The 25,187-nt window shown below is 41.5% G+C and overlaps 1 protein-coding gene across 1 annotated transcript in view; it reads right to left on the reverse strand.

Moving 5' to 3' along the window:
- The window catches only part of xpo4 (exportin 4), a 151,850-nt gene that overhangs the window by 21,392 nt on the left and 105,271 nt on the right, over positions 1-25,187 (reverse strand). Inside the window, exons 14-17 of the mRNA XM_034186115.1 lie at positions 23,585-23,744; positions 20,543-20,712; positions 9,749-9,923; positions 5,200-5,406 (exon numbers count right to left, since the gene is read on the reverse strand). Coding sequence (XP_034042006.1) covers positions 5,200-5,406; positions 9,749-9,923; positions 20,543-20,712; positions 23,585-23,744 — 712 coding nt within the window. The remainder of the gene's footprint in view (positions 1-5,199; positions 5,407-9,748; positions 9,924-20,542; positions 20,713-23,584; positions 23,745-25,187) is intronic.

Here is a 25,187-nt window from a genome sequence, read left to right on the forward strand (position 1 = left end):
GCATTTGCCCACTCAAGTCGGTTACGACGACGAACTGGAGTCAGGTCGAGACCCCGATGAGGACGACGAACATGCAGATGAGCTTCCCTGAGACGGTGTCTGACAGTTTGTGCAGAAATTCTTTGGTTAGGCAAAACGATTGTTTCAGCAGCTGTCCGAGTGGCTGGTCTCAGACGATCTTGGAGGTGAACATGCTGGACATGGAGGTCCTGGGCTGGTGTGGTTACACGTGGTCTGCGGTTGTGAGGCTGGTTGGATGTACTGCCAAATTCTCTGAAACGCCTTTGGAGACGGCTTATGGTAGAGAAATGAACATTCAATACACGAGCAACAGCTCTGGTTGACATTCCTGCTGTCAGCATGCCAATTGCACGCTCCCTCAAATCTTGCGACATCTGTGGCATTGTGCTGTGTGATAAAACTGCATCTTTCAGAGTGGCCTTTTATTGTGGGCAGTCTAAGGCACACTTGTGCACTAATCATGGTGTCTAATCAGTATCTTGATATGGCACACCTGTGAGGTGGGATGGATTATCTCAGCAAAGGAGAAGTGCTCACTATCAGATTTAGACTGGTTTGTGAACAATATTTGAGGGAAATGGTGATATTGTGTATGTGGAAAAAGTTTTAGATCTTTGAGTTCATCTCATACAAAATGGGAGCAAAACCAAAAGTGTTGCGTTTATATTTTTGTTGAGTATGTATGTATGTATATGTAATGTTTATATGTGTATATGTATGTATGTATATGTATGTATGTGTATGTACACTCAACAAAAATATAAATGCAACACTTTTGGTTTTGCTCCCATTTTGTATGAGATGAACTCAAAGATCTAAAACTTTTTCCACATACACAATATCACCATTTCCCTCAAATATTGTTCACAAACCAGTCTAAATCTGTGATAGTGAGCACTTCTCCTTTGCTGAGATAATCCATCCCACCTCACAGGTGTGCCATATCAAGATGCTGATTAAACACCATTAGTGCACAGGTGTGCCTTAGACTGCCCACAATAAAAGGCCACTCTGAAAGGTGCAGTTTTATCACACAGCACAATGCCACAGATGTCGCAAGATTTGAGGGAGCGTGCAATTGGCATGCTGACAGCAGGAATGTCAACCAGAGCTGTTGCTCGTGTACTGAATGTTCATTTCTCTACCATAAGCCGTCTCCAAAGGCGTTTCAGAGAATTTGGCTGTACATCCAACCAGCCTCACAACCGCAGACCACGTGTAACCACACCAGCCCAGGACCTCCACATCCAGCATGTTCACCTCCAAGATCGTCTGAGACCAGCCACTCGGACAGCTGCTGAAACAATCGGTTTGCATAACCAAAGAATTTCTGCACAAACTGTCAGAAACCGTCTCAGGGAAGCTCATCTGCATGCTCGTCGTCCTCATCGGGGTCTCGACCTGACTCCAGTTAGTCATCGTAACCGACTTGAGTGGGCAAATGTTCACATTCGCTGGCGTTTGGCATGTTGGAGAGGTGTTCTCTTCACGGATGAATCCTGGTTCACACTGTCCAGGGCAGATGGCAGACAGTGTGTGTGGCGTCATGTGGGTGAGCGGTTTTCTGATGTCAATGTTGTGGCTCGAGTGGCCCATGGTGGCGGTGAGGTTATGGTATGGGCAGGCGTCTGTTATGGACGAAGAACACAGGTGCATTTTATTGATGGCATTTTGAATGCACAGAGATACCGTGACGAGATCCTGAGGCCCATTGTTGTGCCATACATCCAAGAACATCACCTCATGTTGCAGCAGGATAATGCACGGCCCCATGCTGCAAGGATCAATTCTTGGAAGCTGAAAATGTCCCAGTTCTTGCATGGCCGGCATACTCACCGGACATGTCACCCATTGAGCATGTTTGGGATGCTCTGGACCGGCGTATACGATAGCGTGTACCAGTTCCTGCCAATATCCAGCAACTTTGCACAGCCATTGAAGAGGAGTGGCCCAACATTCCACAGGCCACAATTGACAACCTGATCAACTCTATGTGAAGGAGATGTGTTGCACTGCATGAGGCAAATGGTGGTCACACCAGATACTGACTGGTATCCCCCCCCCCCAATAAAACAAAACTGCACCTTTCAGAGTGGCCTTTTATTGTGGACAGTCTAAGGCACACCTGTGCACTAATCATGGTGTCTAATCAGCATCTTGGTATGGCACACCTGTGAGGTGGGATGGATTATCTCAGCAAAGGAGAAGTGCTCATTATCACAGATTTAGACTGGTTTGTGAACAATATTTGAGGGAAATGGTGATATTGTGTATGTGGAAAAAGTTTTAGATCTTTGAGTTCATCTCATAGAAAATGGGAGCAAAACCAAAAGTGTTGCGTTTATATTTTTGTTGAGTGTACATATACACATACATATACACATACATATATATGTATACATACATATATACATGGATTATTCTTAGACTACGGGCATTTATGATGTCCTTTGATCATACTGTATGAAAAACAGAACGTCTTTCATTAAAAAAAAAACTCCTTTAACAGTGGAATATCGGGATAAAATGCTGAAACCGACTTCTTCTGAAACTTCTCTGTTCTCTCACGACGTCCTGGATCAATAGAGCCTGAAATGTGGAGGTTTTCAGCTTGAAACAGGCTGACGACGGCGCCTGGGAACGCTGCGCGACGTCCCGCTCCGTGGGAAGTCCTTAAAGCGACAGTATCACCTCAAAATCTCTCATCAGCCATTAAAATTTTCACTGAAAACCAGCTTAATTTTTCGAACCGTGTCCACTTCGATGTGCCTCACAGGTTTAGAAAAAAGTTTGATCAAACAAAGCATCAGTCTCTGAGCAACCTCTCAGACAAAGGAATTCCGACGAGGGGCTGGACGACTCCTCCCACAAGGAGTGCTCACAGGCGAATGACGTCACCGACAGGCGTGGAAAAACTCACGCATGCGCACGAGGGTTCAAGCATGTCTGACATAAAAACATATGAATGAAATCCATATAGTTTTTGAAAAAAATAAAAAGGACCTATACTGTATTGACAGACCTCGTACATACATACATACATACATACATACACACATACATATGCATATATACATACATATGGACGGATTCGCGCGTCGCGACGCAGCTGCTCATGGCGCAGGACAAACAACACCTCCGTGTTGGAAACCATTCGTAAAATTCAGACGGCTTTCGGTGGCTTTTCAGTCGAGTGAGTATTCCAATCCGTCCGCACGTCTTTCATTACAAAATCTCCTTTAACAGTGGAATGTGCCGATAAAGTGCTGATCCCGACCTCTTCTGAAACTTCTCTGCTAGTCACACGACGTCCTGCATCAACAGAGCCTTAAACTTGGAAGTGATCTGCTCGTTCCAGCCTGTCGATGGCCGCTCGGGGCGCGGTGCGCCGTCCGCCGCCGTGGGCCGTTTTTAATCCAGTTTTAATGGTCCTTAATCGGTGTGATACCGATAGAATCTTCACCGAAATCCATCTGAATCTTTGGAATGGTTTCCAACTGGCTGTCTCGAACAGTTTCTGAAAAAAATTTCATGGAGCAAACCGGCAGCCTCTCAGCCATTTCCCTGACAATAAAAATCCGACAAGGGGGGTGGACCAGTGCTCACTCAAAGCCTGCCCACAGGCGAATGATGCAACCGACAGCCGTGAAAAAACTCACGCATGCGCACGAAGGTTCAAGCTTGTCTGATGCAAGCGCACACGATTCAAATCCATATAGTTTTTGAAAAAAATAAAAAGGTCGGATACTTTTCTCACAGACCTCGTATAATGAGTTGGAATGGTGTGTGAGTTCAAAATGTTTTTAGAATCTTCAATCTCAATTTTTAGAACTCTAGCCTTTTCTTTCCTGTTAATTATGAAATTTGTTTTAATGTTAATTTACTGTCTTAATGTATTTGTAAATTAAGTTGTTGTTATCATATACACACTATTATTATCATTATTATTATTTTATTTTACTATTACATCTATTTTTTCATTTGATTTTTAAATGGACCACAATGGAAATAAGTGTTTTCACTTTCTTGGACACGAACTACGGTAAGCCGAGTAGGTCAAAGCTGGTGCATGTTTTTTGATTGTGTGAGGAAACCAGAGTGCCCAGAGGAACCCACAAAGATACGTGGACAATATGCACAAAGAAAGCACTAGATGGGGAGCGATCCTAGAACCTTCTTGCTGTGAGGTAACAGTGCTAACCACTAATCCACCGTAGCACCTTTATGTTTCTTTTACAAGGTAAAAATGGCATGATTGTGCACTCTTGCTCCTTTAATTCTACTTACAGCAGCAGCAGTGATTTACATTTCACCATTAGAAGCAAAAAAAAAAAAAGATCTTTTCATGATCATAAACTTAGTTTCAAATTACTTTTTGAGTTACAAGGTGTGTGTATATACATATATACATACACACACACATATATATATATACATATATATACATATATATATATATACATATATATGTGTGTGTTTGTGTGTTTGTGTGAGAGAGAGAGAACTAATGCCTGGCCTGTAAATTGTTATAATCTCCGTCTTGCTGCCAAGAATTGTTTTACTGCTCTGTACTGTATCCAACTTGGGTGTGATCCAGCAGGCATTACAGAACACCCCAACATACAGTTATGATGTCAGGGTTCAGTATTACACATTAACGTTTTAACTGATGCACACTGACAACACATTCAGTGACTGTCTAAGAGAGAGGGAAACAAAATAAATGGACAAAGAATCAAAAGATCACAATTAATTAACAAACGGGTCAAGCGTTGTACAAATACGTATAATGCATTTTAAGACACCAGGTCAGAAGTACTTTCTTTCATGCACATGTGCACATGGTGTGCTGCCACTGGGTGTGAAGTTTTGAATGAAATCCACAAAGCATCTTCTGAAAAGCTGCAGTTACAAAGTCAGCATGGAGCATCAAATATCTATAAAAGCCCAATTATCCCTCACAGAAGATGGATTCAAATGGTGTAGTCAGTAAAATCCACCAACCAGTTAAGGAGGAGTTGTGGTTTCAAGATCCAAGAACAGAAGGATGGACAGACAGGGTAAGTCATCCTAAATCATACGTATCATTTTAAATTTAAATTTAAAGTGGAGTATCAGATCATTTGAAGGCACTGAGGTTTATGCATGTAGGGAGGAATATTTTAATCCTGCTCTTACCTCCATGAGGCCAATGCAACTGGACAGGAAGTCCATGAGAAAAGAAAAAAGCGAGGCCACATTGTCAATCTGAGTTGCCTCTGCAATCCCGCACAATGCCTCCAACGTGGTGGTGATTTCTTGTTTGACGGGTTCCTCTTGGCTGATCTGGGTGAAGTTCTCCTGGTTGATGAGGTTGAGGAAACGTTGCTGAAGAGGATGCAGCACCTGTGTGATGGAGAGCAGACAGAGAGTTAGAAAGCGAGATAGAGATACAGAGAAATCAAGTTATTTTAAGACTTGGAAGCTTTTGCATCACATGAGATGGCTGTCACAGGGAACAATTTGTATCCTTCTTATCCTCATTTGGAGAATAAGTGGCTATTTTTGTTTTGTTAACGCTGTTTTTTTTTTTCCTTTTTTTTACACTAGTGTGGGATGTTCTGTGGCTTATACTTCAGTGGAAATTATATACACCAACAGAAATTATTCATGCATTTGTTATTATTGTTATGAATGTGCTTCTTTATAAAAGGCTTTTCCAAGAAAAAAAACAAAGTCCAATAATAAAAGAAAAAATAAACTTTCAAATTTCACAAAACTGAGAAAATTTAGTTTCCAGTGGAATCCAGGCATTATAACAGACCTGGGCAAACTGCGGCCGGGGGGCCACATGCGGCCCTTTGCATGTCTCTGTCCGGCCCTCATGAGGTCTGTGATTATTATTACATATATTAAAAATGTCAAGCTTGTGTGTTGCAAATCATTAGAGAGGTTTATTTAGGTGTATTTAAATATTTACATATTATTACAATAATAAAACTTACCTATAAAAGCTATTAAATAGGTCATTTTTTGTAAAATTTGTAATGGGAGACAGCCGAGTTATCAATGGTGTGGCCCTCGGACATAATTCAGGTTCCCTATGTGGCCCCTTGTAAAAATTATTTGCCCACCCCTGTATTATAATGTAGCCTTATTTTTGTAACATGTTGCAAAATTACAACTTACTGTAAAGAAGAGGAGATATTTATATTGTGTACATTGTCTTTTCCTTCATTGCCGTCATGCAGACTGCAGGAGGACATGCGTGTGCCCATGTGTGATATTTTGAGATCACCTGTGACCCATCTTACGTTACAGGATTTTCATAAAAAGAAGACCTGAAAATTCACCTCCAATTTGCCAGAAGGTACAGCTGAGATGCAAGTCTCGATTTGATGTTTTGGTGAAAGAAAAACCTCCTCTATACCACTTCAACATGAAGCTGTATAACTGGGGATACAAAATGCAAAACATGCACTGTGCACAATTTCTCCAATCATAGCCACAGAGGTCTATAACTTCTTCTGGGTGCCTTGGTGGCTTTCCTCACTCTTCTCCTTCTTGCACAATCACTCAGTTTTTGAGAACGGTCTCCTCCACATACATTTACCACAGAGTGCCATACAATTTGTATTTTTTCATAACTGACGTAAATAAAATCCAAGACATATTCAGTGTCTTGTAAATGTTCATGTATCCATCCCCTGACTTAATTATTTACATGTATTATACCAAAGCATTTTATTACTTATGCAACCCATCATCTTCAACCCATTTTATAATTTTAATTAATTTATATCAAGTTGCAGAGATTTACTTTCAGATTGAGTTTAAATAAAATAACTTTAGATATTTTTATTTTTGAAATGACAAATTAAAAAGTGTAAAATACCAAGTGTTTCAATACTTTTGGACAGCACTGTAGGTTGCAGTTTTCCCTTAATGGGGTTATTTGAACTCAGTTGTAACAAATGTGTCAAAACATAGATGGTTATTTGAGTAAGCGCTCACATTAATTTCTCAAGGCATGTAAGTAAAGAGGAGGAATGCAGGGATGAAACAGAGGAGGATTTGATCAGCTGTGTGTGAGTCTTCTCTGACAGGGCCATAGGAGTTTGGATGGAGCAGCTGGAGGAGCGGACAGCTGGTGTCTCACTCATACACATCCCATAATTATTCTGGAGTCACTGTGGCTTTGCACCCCCATTTACTACTGTCAGCTTATTAAGCCAAAGACCTCCAGGATCCCTGCAAGGATCATGTTAACCACACCGGGGAATATAATCGACAACAGCTCATCAATCGTCATCCCCGGCTTCGACTTTAGGCAGCAGGCTCTTTAATTTGAAAAGCACGCTTCAGATAAATGACAACCTTTTAAAGCTATAACATTCACGTTTTACAGAAGAGACTAAACTAGATCGAAAAACAATACAAAACTGCAAATTTCAAGAAATAAAACCCAGCACTTATTGTACTCAGGTTGGGGAAACTGACACGTATTTCCACATTTTTGTACAGGGATGTCCACGACTGGTCAGAGAACAGTGATGTTACTCCACAACCATTCTGATGGTAATAAGAAGCCACAACAAGGGCAACATCCAGCAAACCAACATCGATTACTTCAGATTATCAGTTTTATTATCAACTATTGGCATGAAATGGATTTTATTAGTAACTGTCCTGCATAGATCTACAGATACTGATTGAGGTATCGGGGCAGAAACACGGAATTCTGTCCACAGAGTATCAGCCAGTCTCAATCAAGCCATGTACACATACTGTCATGACAGCCAGAGGTAAGTAAGCTTGCGCAGATATTTTTGTGCCACGCTGCATGTAGGGACAGTGACGCTGATCTGTCACTCGGACAGAGTTACAGAGTGACATGAAGCAAGGACGGTTTTCTTGTGTTTAAAAAGTTGGGATTTTGGACAGAAAGAAGGAAGAAATGGTAAAGGGGAAAGACAAAGAAAAGGGACCCCACCGGAAGAAGTTAAAATGCAGTGCTCAGCAGGGGTCTATGGAGAAACTTGCAAATTACCTGGCAGCTCCTGAGTGGATGAAAGACCTCGGTGCATTCCTTTCCTATTACTTACTCGAGCATCTTATTTTATCTTGTTTTAGGACTCAGTGTTTACAGGTTACAAGAGTTTAACAAGTCACTTGAAGATCATGAACAGTGTTCATTCACAAATGCAAGACTACACTCCAAACTAAAGCCAAAACAGAAGCAAAACCTCAGAATATTTAGCAAAGTGTCTGTTTTATTGAGTCACAGGCAGTGAGTAAGGTGATAGCAGCAGACTGTTCTCAATTAGAGGATGTAAATTTAATCTGACGCTGGCTGGGAGCACAGTAACTGCACACCATGGTGGAACTTGCCATCAAAAGTTAAAGTCAACTTTTACTGCTGACTGTAGTGAGAAGAACAAATTATGGGGAAAGACGGACATTGAGAGTTGGATTATTTAAGCGCACAGTCATTCAATTTTAATCAAGTAAAGGTGAATAACTTGAAATTGCAGACAGGGAATATGCCATAACTTCACAAAAAGTTGACATTTTAAGCAACCATCAGAATTAAAGCTTCCCGCTGAATATAACAATGTGCGAAACTCAAAAATTCTGCTTTGTCTTTCATTTAAGTAACTTGTCTGGTTCGTCAACAATGAAAAATGGGCGTATCTTACATGTGCTGCTGCCTGCAACAGAATTCTGTTGTAAGGACCAGTATGATGGTTTTTCGACATGTGTGACAGGTGAAAAGGTAATCCAATCATTAAGGTTGAGACTCAATCCAATCACTGCAGACAAGTTGGAACAGACAAGCTTCCAACTCACAAAGAACAACCTTTATGACCAAATATGGTGCAAACAACATAACCCAGTAACACAATTTGGTGTGACAATGGTGTCAGAGCAGAAGCCTCAGTATGTTCTGCATTTCTACATTCATATACTGTAGTGACTCAGTTACAGTGCCCTCCAAAAGTATCGGGTTGCTTCACATTGCTCACATTTTAATTTATGGTATTTCAAATACAAAAAGTAAATCAGGCTATTCAATATAATAATTTTGAAAATGTATCTTCTTTAAACTCAAACTGAAAGAAATCTCTCCAACTTGATATAAATTAATTAAAAATATAAAAGCCAAGGTGATGGGTCGCATAAGTAATGGGACACTTTGGTATAATACCTATAAATAATCAGTTTTACTGCCAGTTTTTTTTCAGACAAGTCAGGGGATGGATACATGAACATTTCCAAGTCACTGAATATGTATGGCACTCTGAGGTAAATCTGTGTGGACAGTTCTCAAAAATTGAGTGTCTAAGAAGGAGAAGAGTGAGGAAAGCCACCAAGACACCCAGACAACCCAGAAGAAGTTATAGGCTTCTGTGGCTGTGACTGGAGAAATTGTCCATAGTGCATATTTTGTATTTTGTATCCTCAGTTATACAGCTTCATGATGAAGTGGTACAGAGGAGGGTTTCCTTAAAAAGAAGACCTGAAAGTTCAGCTACAATTTGCCAGAAGGTACATCTGAGAAGCAAGCCTAGATTTGATGTTTTAGTGACAGAAAATCCTCCTCTATATACCTCTTCTTCATGAAGCTGTATAACTATATACTGTATTTTGTTGTTTGATAAAACAGTGGGGGGAGGGAGGATATGAAATGATGTGCAATCACCACTCGGTGTGTAGTTATTTTTGTATAGAGGTACGAGTGCCTCACCTCAGCCCAGTACTGCTGCTTGGTGTCAGAGTCCATGTGCGCGAAGCCTCCCAGGACCAGAGCCTTCATTAGAGACCTCTGCACAGAGCTGGACAGTAGATGGAGAGGGGGGCTACGGCTGGCAAACTGCTTCGCCAGGTTCCACCAGCTCTCACACTGCACCACAATGTTTGCCCTGGACACAAAGAAGAATCTGTTAGAGACCATCATGGCCTGAAGAATGTTCCTAGTACAGCTTCAATTCTGCCACTTAAAGATGAGTCTGTCCAAAGTTTGTGATCATTGTGTTTGTCTTGTTTTGCGCATAGCTGCAACTGGTTGGTAGAATTTATTGCTCTCTTCGCCATGTTACGTTAACTGTGATTTACACAATTATTCTTAGTAAATCACTCACAAAACATTCACCATCACAAGGTTTCAAATTTTTGAATGCCCACACAATTTAGTACTCATCATATAGGGTTTCAGTAAATCAGGCCTTATATGTTGCACTAGAGTATTAGTTTCATCCTAGCGGTAAACTTCGATGAACTCAGATGAAGGCCTTCTAGAAGACAAAAAAGTTGCAGTTCCTTGACTGGCTGCTTGAGGCTGGCTCTAAAACAGAGGACATATCCATGGGAGTCCACGTTAAAATGCCTAAAGCCTGGGTCCCACCAAATAATGAAGGATGAACAAGGAGCCACACAGCATGTTTTCTTTGCTGCGAGAGGGTTTCTTCAACTATCGTTTATCGTCAGTTAACAAGGCTCCTCTCTGAGCATGGCACTAATTTCAAGAAGTTCAAAATTTAGCAACAACAGCGTGGCGCAGTTTGTGTTCCAGGTACTGTGACGGCTTAGAGGCATTTGCGTGATGCTTACGAGTTTGCTAAAAGTCCATTATCCGTGCGCCTGGCACCTTCGCAGAACCTGAGAGGCTATTTTTGGAACAGCTCTCCTCTTGTGCACACAATTCCACCTGCTCTGTGCGCTGGACTCTATATAAAATAATTATTTTGTAGCGGATTATCATTTTCTGTCAAACCTTGGATGCTGAAAACACCTCTAATCACTTGTGGAATCACAGAGGACTGTTTCATCTGGACGCCTTTTTTTCCTCTCTTTCCTGCTTCATGTGGAATATATTTTGAACAGCTTAAGGTAATTACTTTTAATGTTTTTTATAGCTTGATAAAACGGTTCCTAGCAGTAAAGGTATGTCTGTATGTTGATGTCTGTTGTATGTAAAAGTATGTTGATTTAATATCTTGTTAATGGATCACATGACCTCCGCTGTGTGTGCGCACTGACGCACTGAGGCAGTGACTCATCACGCTTCAAATGAGCATTTAGGCAGAACGCCAGCTCACAAAAGAGTGACTTTTCAGTCAATATTGGACGAATACAAGGTTAAAATTTGGGTGACTGTGTGAAAGTGGATGTGTGTTTAAAGCCATGGAAGATAATAACTCCAGTGTAGCAGCTAAGAGCTGTGCAGCAACACAGGTGGAGAGCGCGCAAAAGACCGATTTTGAAGACATAACACAAAGTTAAAAGTTGTATCATGGTGACTTGTAAGCTGCGGAAGAAATAAAGAAATATACGAGTGCTGTCAATAAAGTATAGGTCCTTTTTATTTTTTTCAAAAACTATATGGATTTCATTCATATGTTTTTACGTCAGACATGCTTGAACCCTCGTGCGCATGCGTGAGTTTTTCCACGCCTGTCGGTGACGTCATTCGCCTGTGAGCACTCCTTGTGGGAGGAGTCGTCCAGCCCCTCGTCGTGGGAATTTCTTTGTCTGAGAAGTTGCTGAGAGACTGGCGCTTTGTTTGATCAAAATTTTTTCTAAACCTGTGAGGCACATCGAAGTGGACACGGTTCGAAAAATTAAGCTGGTTTCAGTGAAAATTGTAACGGCTGATGAGAGATTTTGAGTTGATACTGTCGCTTTAAGGACTTCCCACGGTGCGAGACGTCGCGCAGCGCTCTCAGGCGCCGTCGACAATCAATCAATCAATCAATTTTTTTTATATAGCGCCAAATCACAACAAACAGTTGCCCCAAGGCGCTTTATATTGTAAGGCAAGGCCATACAATAATTATGTAAAACCCCAACGGTCAAAACGACCCCCTGTGAGCAAGCACTTGGCTACAGTGGGAAGGAAAAACTCCCTTTTAACAGGAAGAAACCTCCAGCAGAACCAGGCTCAAGGAGGGGCAGTCTTCTGCTGGGACTGGTTGGGGCTGAGGGAGAGAACCAGGAAAAAGACATGCTGTGGAGGGGAGCAGAGATCGATCACTAATGATTAAATGCAGAGTGGTGCATACAGAGCAAAAAGAGAAAGAAACAATGCATCATGGGAACCCCCCAGCAGTCTACGTCTATAGCAGCATAACTAAAGGATGGTTCAGGGTCACCTGATCCAGCCCTAACTATAAGCTTTAGCAAAAAGGAAAGTTTTAAGCCTAATCTTAAAAGTAGAGAGGGTGTCTGTCTCCCTGATCTGAATTGGGAGCTGGTTCCACAGGAGAGGAGCCTGAAAGCTGAAGGCTCTGCCTCCCATTCTACTCTTACAAACCCTAGGAACTACAAGTAAGCCTGCAGTCTGAGAGCGAAGCGCTCTATTGGGGTGATATGGTACTACGAGGTCCCTAAGATAAGATGGGACCTGATTATTCAAAACCTTATAAGTAAGAAGAAGAATTTTAAATTCTATTCTAGAATTAACAGGAAGCCAATGAAGAGAGGCCAATATGGGTGAGATATGCTCTCTCCTTCTAGTCCCCGTCAGTACTCTAGCTGCAGCATTTTGAATTAACTGAAGGCTTTTTAGGGAACTTTTAGGACAACCTGATAATAATGAATTACAATAGTCCAGCCTAGAGGAAATAAATGCATGAATTAGTTTTTCAGCATCACTCAGACAAGACCTTTCTGATTTTAGAGATATTGCGTAAATGCAAAAAAGCAGTCCTACATATTTGTTTAATATGCGCTTTGAATGACATATCCTGATCAAAAATGACTCCAAGATTTCTCACAGTATTACTAGAGCTCAGGGTAATGCCATCCAGAGTAAGGATCTGGTTAGACACCATGTTTCTAAGATTTGTGGGGCCAAGTACAATAACTTCAGTTTTATCTGAGTTTAAAAGCAGGAAATTAGAGGTCATCCATGTCTTTATGTCTGTAAGACAATCCTGCAGTTTAGCTAATTGGTGTGTGTCCTCTGGCTTCATGGATAGATAAAGCTGGGTATCATCTGCGTAACAATGAAAATTTAAGCAATACCGTCTAATAATACTGCCTAAGGGAAGCATGTATAAAGTGAATAAAATTGGTCCTAGCACAGAACCTTGTGGAACTCCATAATTAACTTTAGTCTGTGAAGAAGATTCCCCATTTACATGAACAAATTGTAATCTATTAAACAAATATGATTCAAACCACCGCAGCGCAGTGCCTTTAATACCTATGGCATGCTCTAATCTCTGTAATAAAATTTTATGGTCAACAGTATCAAAAGCAGCACTGAGGTCTAACAGAACAAGCACAGAGATGAGTCCACTGTCCGAGGCCATAAGAAGATCATTTGTAACCTTCACTAATGCTGTTTCTGTACTATGATGAATTCTAAAACCTGACTGAAACTCTTCAAATAGACCATTCCTCTGCAGATGATCAGTTAGCTGTTTTACAACTACCCTTTCAAGAATTTTTGAGAGAAAAGGAAGGTTGGAGATTGGCCTATAATTAGCTAAGATAGCTGGGTCAAGTGATGGCTTTTTAAGTAATGGTTTAATTACTGCCACCTTAAAAGCCTGTGGTACATAGCCAACTAACAAAGATAGATTGATCATATTTAAGATCGAAGCATTAAATAATGGTAGGGCTTCCTTGAGCAGCCTGGTAGGAATGGGGTCTAATAAACATGTTGATGGTTTGGATGAAGTAACTAATGAAAATAACTCAGACAGAACAATCGGAGAGAAAGAGTCTAACCAAATACCGGCATCACTGAAAGCAGCCAAAGATAACGATACGTCTTTGGGATGGTTATGAGTAATTTTTTCTCTAATAGTTAAAATTTTGTTAGCAAAGAAAGTCATGAAGTCATTACTAGTTAAAGTTAATGGAATACTGACTCTTTGTCAGCCTGGCTACAGTGCTGAAAAGAAACCTGGGTTTGTTCTTATTTTCTTCAATTAGTGATGAGTAGAAAGATGTCCTAGCTTTACGGAGGGCTTTTTTTATAGAGCAACAGACTCTTTTTCCAGGCTAAGTGAAGATCTTCTAAATTAGTGAGATGCCATTTCCTCTCCAACTTACGGGTTATCTGCTTTAAGCTACGAGTTTGTGAGTTATACCACGGAGTCAGGCACTTCTGATTTAAAGCTCTCTTTTTCAGAGGAGCTACAGCATCCAAAGTTGTCTTCAATGAGGATGTAAAACTATTGACGAGATACTCTATCTCACTTACAGAGTTTAGGTAGCTACTCTGCACTGTGTTGGTATATGGCATTAGAGAACATAAAGAAGGAATCATATCCTTAAACCTAGTTACAGCGCTTTCTGAAAGACTTCTAGTGTAATGAAACTTATTCCCCACTGCTGGGTAGTCCATCAGAGTAAATGTAAATGTTATTAAGAAATGATCAGACAGAAGGGAGTTTTCAGGGAATACTGTTAAGTCTTCTATTTCCATACCATAAGTCAGAACAAGATCTAAGATATGATTAAAGTGGTGGGTGGACTCATTTACTTTTTGAGCAAAGCCAATAGAGTCTAATAATAGATTAAATGCAGTGTTGAGGCTGTCATTCTCAGCATCTGTGTGGATGTTAAAATCGCCCACTATAATTATCTTATCTGAGCTAAGCACTAAGTCAGACAAAAGGTCTGAAAATTCACAGAGAAACTCACAGTAACGACCAGGTGGACGATAGATAATAACAAATAAAACTGGTTTTTGGGACTTCCAATTTGGATGGACAAGACTAAGAGTCAAGCTTTCAAATGAATTAAAGCTCTGTCTGGGTTTTTGATTAATTAATAAGCTGGAATGGAAGATTGCTGCTAATCCTCCGCCCCGGCCCATGCTACGAGCATTCTGACAGTTAGTGTGACTCGGGGGTGCTGACTCATTTAAACTAACATATTCATCCTGCTGTAACCAGGTTTCTGTAAGGCAGAATAAATCAATATGTTGGTCAATTATTATATCATTTACCAACAGGGACTTAGAAGAGAGAGACCTAATGTTTAATAGACCACATTTAACTGTTTTAGTCTGTGGTGCAGTTGAAGGTGCTATATTATTTTTTCTTTTTGAATTTTTATGCTTAAATAGATTTTTGCTGGTTATTGGTAGTCTGGGAGCAGGCACCGTCTCTACGGGGATGGGGTAATGAGGGGATGGCAGGGGGAGAGAAGCTGCAGAGAGGTGTGTAAGACTACAACTCTGCTTCCTGGTCCCAACCCTGGATAGTCACGGTTTGGAGGATTTAAGAAAATTGGCCAGATTTCTAGAAATGAGAGCTGCTCCATCCAAAGTGGGATGGATGCCGTCTCTCCTAACAAGACCAGGTTTTCCCCAGAAGCTTTGCCCACCTCATTTTTTGGACACCACTCAGACAGCCAGCAATTCAAGGAGAACATGCGGCTAAACATGTCACTCCCGGTCTGATTGGGGAGGGGCCTAGAGAAAACTACAGAGTCCGACATTGTTTTTGCAAAGTTACACACCGATTTAATGTTAATTTTAGTGACCTCCGATTGGCGTAACCGGGTGTCATTACTGCCGACGTGAATTACAATCTTACCAAATTTACGCTTAGCCTTAGCCAGCAGTTTCAAATTTCCTTCAATGTCACCTGCTCTGGCCCCCGGAAGACAATTGACCTCGGCGGGTGTGTCGTCGAGTGGGGAAAAACGGTTAGAGATGTGAACGGGTTGGCGGTGTACACGGGGCTTCTGTTTAGGGCTACGCTTCCTCCTCACAGTCACCCACTCGGCCTGCTTTCCCGGCTGCTCGGGATCTGCCAGGGGGTAACTAACGGCAGCTAAGCTACCTTGGTCCGCACCGACTACAGGGGCCTGGCTAGCTGTAGAATTTTCCACGGTGCGGAGCCGAGTCTCCAATTCGCCCAGCCTGGCCTCCAAAGCTACGAATAAGCTACACTTATTACAAGTACCATTACTGCTAAAGGAGGCCGAGGAATAACTAAACATTTCACACCCAGAGCAGAAAAGTGCGGGAGAGACAGGAGAAGCCGCCATGCTAAATCGGCTAAGAGCTAAGCTAGCGGATTCCTAAAAACACGCAAAGTGAATAATGTGTAAATAATTTAGAGGTGATTCAGCAGAAGGAGTGCTTTAGTTAAGGCACGTAAAGATTACACTGGGAAACAAATCGTAATCTAGATAACTAGATCAATCTAACTGCGCAGATTAAACAGCTAACAGATACAGCAAAACACTGCTGTGCTCCGGAACAGGAAGTGATACAATACCGCAGTGAGAGCCAACCACCAGTTTCAAGCTGAAAACCTCCACATTTCAGGCTCTATTGATCCAGGACGTCATGAGAGAACAGAGAATTTTCAGAAGAAGTCGGTTTCAGCATTTTATCCGGATATTCCACTGTTAAAGGAGATTTTTTTAATAAAAGATGTGCGGGTGGATTGCAGCGTCGGCTCGCAGCCGCCGCGACGCTCCGCCACAGGAAAAACACCTCCGTTGGAAGCCTTAAGGACAAGTTGGAACATGTCCAGCTGTTAAACAATTTCTCATATACTCACTCCACTGAAAGCCATCAAAAGCCGCCTGGATTTTACAAATGGCTATCAACACGGAGGTGTTTTTCCTGTGCCGACGCGCGGACCCGTCCGCACGTCTTTCATTAAAAAAATCTCCTTTAACAGTGGAATATCCAGATAAAATGCTGAAACCGACTTCTTCTGAAACTTCTCTGTTCTCTCACGACGTCCTGGATCAATAGAGCCTGAAATGTGGAGGTTTTCAGCTTGAAACGGGCTGACGACGGCGCCTGAGAGCGCTGCGCGACGTCTCGCACCGTGGGAAGTCCTTAAAGCGACAGTATCACCTCAAAATCTCTCATCAGCCGTTAAAATTTTCACTGAAAACCAGCTTAATTTTTCGAACCGTGTCCACTTCGATGTGCCTCACAGGTTTAGAAAAAATTTTGATCAAACAAAGCGTCAGCAACTTCTCAGACAAAGGAATTCCGACGAGCAGCTGGACGACTCCTCCCACAAGGAGTGCTCACAGGCGAATGACGTCACCAACAGGCGTGGAAAAACTCATGCATGCGCACGAGGGTTCAAGCATGTCTGACGTAAAAACATATGAATGAAATCCATATAGTTTTTGAAAAAAATAAAAATGACCTATACTTTATTGACAGCCCTCGTATATATATTGAAAATGATCCACAGGTGTATATAAAAAAACGGCCACATCATTCTGTATGCAGGACGGCACCACACGCAAAAGAGCGCTTTTGCAGAAATAAACGGACGAACACAAAGTTAAAAGTGGAATCACGTTGTAAAAATGACTGTTTAAAGCCAGGGAAAAAATAAAGCCAGCAAGCCACGGATGGAAAGGAAGCCATTTAGAAAGAGCACAGAGGCGGCTGTCCATCAAAGAATGGCAGCGCGTGCGCGCAAAAGAGTGATTTTGCAGAAATAAATGGACAAACAAACTTTTGTGTGTTTAAAGCTGCAGAAAAAAAGCCAGAAAGCCGCGGAGCCAGCAAGGAGCACAGAGGCGGCTCTCCAGGAACCCGTGGTTCGGGTCTAGCTGGTCTGGTGCATTACAGGTGGACAGCAACCTGGCGCACAGCGCACAACTGTGGAGCTGTGCTGTGTTGTCTATTTTTGGACTGCGTTAAAAAAAATAAAATAAAGGGACATCTTTAAATGCTGCTGTGAATCTGTGAATTGAAAACCCACACTTTGAAGGGACCAGGTGTGGGAGGGCTGGAGGTTTGGTCCAAACTCATGCCTAAATGTGCGCCAACATGGCGTTATCATGCCGCTATCATGGCACTACGTGGCTTAGTGTGGCTGATGCGAGCCATTCGAGGCTGTAATGACAGGTGGTCGTGGCTCACTAGAGGCTGCTATGTGGCACATGCGGGGTACAGAGAGGCACACAGTGGCACCTTCATAGCGGATACGTGATAGATGAAAACGTGGGTCATTCTTCGAATAATCGTGACACACCCGTGCGTGGCTCCTTCTTCATCCTTCATTATTTGGTGGGACCCAGTTTTAACTTTAGAGCAGAAATGAACATGTCAACACCATGGTAAAAAAAAACAAAACAACAACAACAAAAATAACTGTTTCAGTCACTATAGATGGTTTCCCCTCTATGACAACTGTACCAGGGGTGACTTTGTTTTCTAACTTCTTACAACCCCAATTCCAATGAAGTTCGGATGTTGTGTAAAATGTAAATAAAAACAGAATAAAATGATTTGAAAATCCTCTTCAACCTATATTCAAATGAATACACCACAAAGACAAGATATTTAATGTTCAAACTGATAAACTTTGTTTTTGTGCATATACTTGCTCATTTTGAAATGGATGCCTGCAACATGTTTCAAAAAAGTAGGGACAGCGGTATGTTTACCACTGTGTTACATCACCACTCGATAAGCGTTTGGGAACTGAGGACACTAATTGTTGAAGCTTTGTCGGTGGAATTCTTTCCCATTCTTGCTTGATGTACGACTTCAGTTGTTCAACAGTCCGGGGTCTCCGTTGTCGTATTTTGCGCTTCATAATGCACCACACATTTTCAATGGGCGACAGGTCTGGACTGCAGGCAGGCCAGTCTAGCAGCCGCACTCTTTTACTATGAAGTCACGCTGTTGTAACACGTGCAGAATGTGGCTTGGCATTGTCTTGCTGAAATAAGCAGGGACGTCCCTGAAAAAGACGTTGCTTGGATGGCAGCATGTGTTGCTCCAAAACCTGGATGTACCTTTCAGCATTGATGGTGCCATCACAGATGTGTAAGTTGCCCATGCCATGAGCACTAACACACCTCCATACCATCACAGATGCTGGCTTTAGAACTTTGCGCTGGTAACAATCTGGATGGTCTTTTTCCTCCTTTGGCCAGAGGACAATGTCCATGATTTCCAAAAACAATTTGAAATGTGGACTCATCAGACCACAGCACACTTTTCCACTTTATGTCTGTCCATTTCAAATGAGCTCGGGCCCAGACAAGGCGGCGGCATTTCTGGATGTTGTTGATGTATGGCTTTCACTTTGCATGATAGAGTTTTAACTTGCACTTGTAGATGTAGTGACGAATTGTGTTAACTGACAATGGTTTTCTGAAGTGTTCCTGAGCTCACGTGGTAAGATCCTTTACACAATGATGTCGGTTTTTAATGCAGTGCCGCCTGAGGGATCGAAGGTCACAGGCATTCAATGTTGGTTTTCGGCCTTGCTGCGTACGTGTAGAAAGTTCTCCACATTATCTGAATCTTCTGATTATGTTATGGACTGTAGATGATGGAATCCCTAAATTCCTTGCAATTGAACATTGAGAAACATTGTTCTTAAACTGTTGGAATTATTTTTTTCACGTAGTTGTTCACAAAGTGGTGATCCTCACCCCATCTTTGCTTGTGAACGGCTGAGCCTTTTGGGGTTGCTCCTTTTATACCCAATCATGACACTCACAATTAGTGTCCTCAGTTCCCAAACGCTTACTGAGTGTTGTTGGAAGGAAAGGTGATGTAACACAGTGGTGAACATACCACTGTCCCAGCTTTTTTAAACGTGTTGCAGGCATCATTTCAAAATGCGCAAATATTTGCACAAAAACAATAAATTTGATCAGTCTGAACATTAAATATCTTGTATTTGTGGTGTATTCTATTGAATATAGGGTGAAGAGGATTTGCAAATCATTGTATTCTATTTTTAATTTACATTATACACAACGTCCCAACTTCATTGGAACTGGGGTTGTAGTTTAAGATGTCTTAAGCCATAAATGTTTGTATAATTGTGGGTGCGGTCACTTCAAGTGACAGTGGCTGAGCAGAGCGCCTCCACCTCTCACTCTGACCATAGCTCAGCATCCACTAGATATGATTGCTAGCTATTGTGGAGACTGTCTTTGTCATTTGGAGCATTTTATTACAAACACCTTGAATAATATGGCTTGCTGTGTGGTGAAACATCCTAATGAATCATCCAAGATGTCTCAGCTGCAATATGAGTGAAATACTTGTTGGATATAATGTTTGAAAACAGCGTTAATATTTTTAGCAGCTGTCAGTAGCTTCATCAATTAGGTCCACTTAATGCATGATTACTGATAAACTAAGTGGCTCATAACTTTTGCTGTCCATATCAAGGTAAATCGTTAGGAGAACCAACACACAGTCCCCCAAAATATGATTTAATAAACACCCAAACTGAGGTTAGCCTGTTATCTTAGGTCAGGGGTGTTTATCTCCAGTACTTGAGGGCCGGTGTTCTGTACCTTTTAGATGTGTCCCTGGCCCAACACACCTAAATCAAATGGCTGAATTACCTCCTCAGTATGCAGTGAAGTTCTCCAGAGTGCTGCTAATGACCTCATTAATTGACTCAGGTGTGTTGAAGAAGAGACACAGCTAAAGGTTCGCTGGCTTCCTGTCTCTGAGATCAGATTTTAAAGTTCTGCTATTAACCTATAAAATTATTCACGGACTGGCACCTCTCTACTTAGTGTGTGTGTGTGTGTGTGTGTACATGTAGGGGTTCACCTCTCTCTCTTCTCTACAAGTGCCACCAGCAGTTCCACAGTGTCATTGGCTAAGTCAGGTTCTGAACTCCACACAGACAGGTTGCTGATCACCTTCTCCAGAAGGTACCCCACAATCCATTGGGCTCCCTCAGTGTCTGCACCAAATGCAGTGCTCAGGGTCATGCTGATCTGTGGGATGATGGCAGACATGGATTTCAGAAGATCTGGCTTTATACCACTGTGGAGGAAATTTGTTAACAAGCACTACTGCATTGTGCAATACAGTTCTCAATAAACTGTCTGGTAGCACAACAAAGCTTTAAAAAGAGAACATTTCCATTTGTAGAAGTGAAGGTAAAAACATTCCTACAAAGTTATCAACAAAAGGCAAACAGGAAAGACTCTCTTACAAAAAGAGAGTTGGATTTCAAATTATTTGACCAAATAGAAATACTGCAATTACTTTAACAAACAAATAAAATGAAAGCCTGAATGTCTCCTAAACAGTAGCATACTGAACGTACTCACTCTTTAAAAAAGCATTTTTAAATCATATTTTTAATCTTGATTTGGTGTGTTTCAGCTATAATAGCCAAACAGTGGAAAACGTCATATGCATTTTTTTCTCAGTTTCAGGGGCTGAAGCCTAAATGGACCCAATTTAAAATGGAACAGATCAGATAAGATGTAATACTATAATATTAATGCTATGTCATTGACCAACAGTGAAAATTCAAAAGCAGCAACAGGTCTGACATTAGATGTCAAAAACATGCTCATTGAGGGTCTTCTCCTTTCTCTGCCTCTGACCAAGCCAATGTCTTTAGATCTGGTGTGTTGGTTTCTGGACGTTGGATTGTGGCTGCCTACTGCTCCTTGTGGTTGAATTGTGTCTAGCTGTAAGTAGGATGGGTTAAAAGCAGAGGACAAATTCCACTGTATGTATTCATGTACGTACAATGACAATAAGGGCCCTCCTTCTTCTTCAGTCCATCACCTAAATAATTCTTCAACGTGAATACTGCTGAAAATGAATACTGCCTTTTTGTGTCACTCTGGGCTCTGTGGAAACAGCAGCATGCTCCCAGTTTTCCAAAAAAATCCATTGGTGTGTTCTCTTCCATGTGTCGCATCCAGATCCAAACACACAAACACACCCGTGCTCTCATCTCCAGACATCTCTATCAGTTTGAGCTGGAGTGAGTTTGGACATGTGTGTAAGACAGGCCAGAAGAAAGCAAGCCGGTGTTGCCGACCGAATGGTCCACCCTTAAAAAAAAAATCGGTCCGCCCTGTCTTCACTACGCATGCGTCATTCGCCGCAGTTCACGGATTATCACCTCGTTTCCGCTTCAAACTGCACTCCAATCATCCTCTATCTCAGCAACAGATATCTGAAGCTTTTGTACAACAATCTTTTCCACATAAATTCAGCATTATTTCATCATAAAAGATGGAGGAAGCAACCAGAGCGCCCCAGCTACACGAGCTGCTAGCTGATGCGTTCACTGCGTGTCAGTCATTCCAAAATGTCAGAGTATTGTCTCATTTCTGATTAAAACTGATTTTAGAATGATTTAAGAGGTTTTTCCTTGTCATCTGATGGTTAAAAATCACATTAATTTATTTGATCGCGTTGGGTGGAGAAGACTCTTTCTCAGACGAGCGGCTGAGCTCTGAAATGACGCATGTGCAGCGGAGGCAGGGCACACCAATTTTTAGTGGGGGGTGGGGGGGACTGTTTATTCTGCAACACTGAATGGCCAACCCCAATCTGAACGAGGCACAAGACAAACATATTTTAACTGAAAACAGTATTTACCAAATCAAAAATGAATGCGCTTTGAAAATGGTTTGTCTGCTATTTCATGGGAGGTGTGAAGTGTGTGGCACAAGCCCGGATTCAGCCCAAGGCACAAATAAAGATGGTTTTGATATGTGTTGATACCCTGCTGTAAATATACTCTCTTCCATTCCTTACATCTACTGACTGTGACCAGCTTGGACATCCTAAATAAATATATTTATTTATTATTATCCCTATTATCATGATGATTATTATTATTAAACTGTTGATTTAAGGCAACGATCTTCAAATGCATGTTCGTACAAAGTAAGCGCTTTTCAGTTTGGGTACCAACTCCAGTTTTAGAGTTTTCTCTTCACATTCACATAATGGGAGTGGACAGGACACAGAATGACAACTATGCAGATTTGTGTACATTTTATTTGTCAGTGGAACTGTCCACAGCACAGGTGCTGGAAAAGCAGTTTCTGGTGTTGAGTGTCTGCAATCAACACAGGGGTCAGTCAGCACCCCGCTTTTAAACAAGCAAAATACTGACACTAGCACACTCCCCTGACAGCTTTCTGGTTTTATAAATTACATTGTGTGTGCTAAATTTACTTTTTACTAATTTGCATGTTCTCTCTCCTACCACTATTTTGTGCACTCAGGTAAACACACCCAAATTGCATATTGTTAAGGCAAACATATTAAATGGACAATACATGTTATTTTTCTCATTTGAAAGACACAAATATAAGAGTGTAAATTTATAAGTTACAATTTATTTTGCTACATTTGACAAAGAGACAGACTCAGAGAGAGAGAGAAGCTTTTTGTTGTTTCGCCAAAATACAAACCTAATATCACAAATCCTGCTGGAAAAAATCAAGTCACACCAGGAACTGAGTCCATCAAACTAAGAAGTGGAGCTGAGAAATTAAAATAAATATATATTCATATATTATTTTGCCCCCTCAAATGAAACACGGTATTTCACCAGTCTTGGTGAAAATGTTTGGATCAGTTTGGATAATTACATTTAGATGTAATTATGCATATATTCTCAGAAATGTGAAGAATTTTTTCATTTGGTCTGGAGTCAATATCAGTATTTTAGGGTGTTTCTGGACAAAGTGGTGAAGTAAGGGAAATTACCAACAAGAATGCCACATGGACAGACAATATAGCTTTAACAGCATTTCTAAATGCTTTTTGTGTGCGAGATGTTCCTGCGGTCGTGACTGTGTCGGTTTCTGTAACAGTGAGTTATACCTGCTCATAGAGCTTCTCATCAACCAGCAGGTACGTCTTGGCCCAGCGTCTGAGGAACCACACGATATCTTTCCCCATCTGTGGGCTCAGCAGCTCTGTCAAACTGGCTCGAGATGCTCTGGACTCCACTTCGGACGCCCGTAACACCGCTGACAGCAACCTGGACCAGGACAAAAGAAATAAGAGTGGGTGGAGATGAAAAATAAAGAACTGCTCTGGGAGAACAAGAAGGATGAGATTAAACAGAAAAGAACAGCTGAGGAATAAAAGTCGAAGGAATGAGATGGAAAATGTTAAATAAACACACCAAATCATGAATGAACATAAAAACACCCAGAATGAGCAGCAGTGGAGAAAGACAAAAGCAGTTTGTCAAATGGAAATCTGTGATCAAGCTCACAAAATCATACCTCAAGCTCGGTCAAATGAGTAATTTGTGTGACGCATATATTATAACGTATACACACATGCACACAACCAGCCAAACGTTCAGACACACTTTCCCTTTCAATTAAATTGTGCACCTTGATGTGTGAAACCATGTTTCACAACAAGCCTACTCGCGCACACGCACACACAACATATGAAAGGCCAGAGAGTCAAAGGGATTAAAGCAGCTTAGGTATCCGACCCCTTCATCAACATTCATGGTTTCACATTGTCTGCAGCAAACAAAACCCCACTGACATTTGGTAGCAATTAGAAAACCTGATGCCACTGGAAGCACACGCGTGTGCGCACACACACGACCATCCAGAAAGACAAAGCCTCAATGACCTTCAGCAGAGACAATATCTGTGGCTGCTGTCACTGACTATTGTGGTCACTGTGATTATCTGCGCACACACAAACACGCATACCTGTGTATGCAAACATGCCTGTGTCCTTCACGCGCAGGCATCCAGGGCCCTGCTGACTGTCAGCTGACCTGAAGCACAGAGGTCAGGTTCCAACACGCTTGTCACAAACCGTCAGGATGCAGAATCAAACGACGTTCACACTCCACACCAACTACAGATCTTTTCATTTATCAAGTGAAATTAACAAAATGCATGAAAACTGCTTTTAAAGCTCAATCATTTACGCTCATCCTTATGGATGAAAGTTATATATATATATATATATATATATATATATATATATATATATATATATATATATATATGTGTGTGTGTGTGTGTGTGTGTGTGTGGCTAAACCAAGGCACTGTTCCGGTACACTGTTTGTTTCATCATACATGTGAATGGTTGTGTGCACACATACCTGTGTCACACACCTTCCACCTGACCTGACCTCATGATGCCCCCCACCCCGTCGTGAAGAGTTCATTACTGATTTTTACTGACTGCACTTTCAAATTGTGCTCGAGTATAAACCTAAAAGAGCAAATCCACCGTTCTGTCAGCTTTACGGGACAAGAACCTGGACAAGACGGGGAAGTCCGTCTCTCACCCCTGACAATGAAGACATCTATTCTGGGCTTCTGACAGTCAGTTTTTTTTTTTATTACTTTTGGAAGATAAACTGAGACAAACGATCACAAGAGCCAAAGACAGCTGGAAACAAAGGTGAGTGAGTTGAAAAGATATTTTCACATGATCTG

This window comes from Thalassophryne amazonica, chromosome 14 (genome assembly GCF_902500255.1).
Source record: "Thalassophryne amazonica chromosome 14, fThaAma1.1, whole genome shotgun sequence".
Taxonomy (NCBI): Eukaryota; Metazoa; Chordata; class Actinopteri; order Batrachoidiformes; family Batrachoididae; genus Thalassophryne; species Thalassophryne amazonica.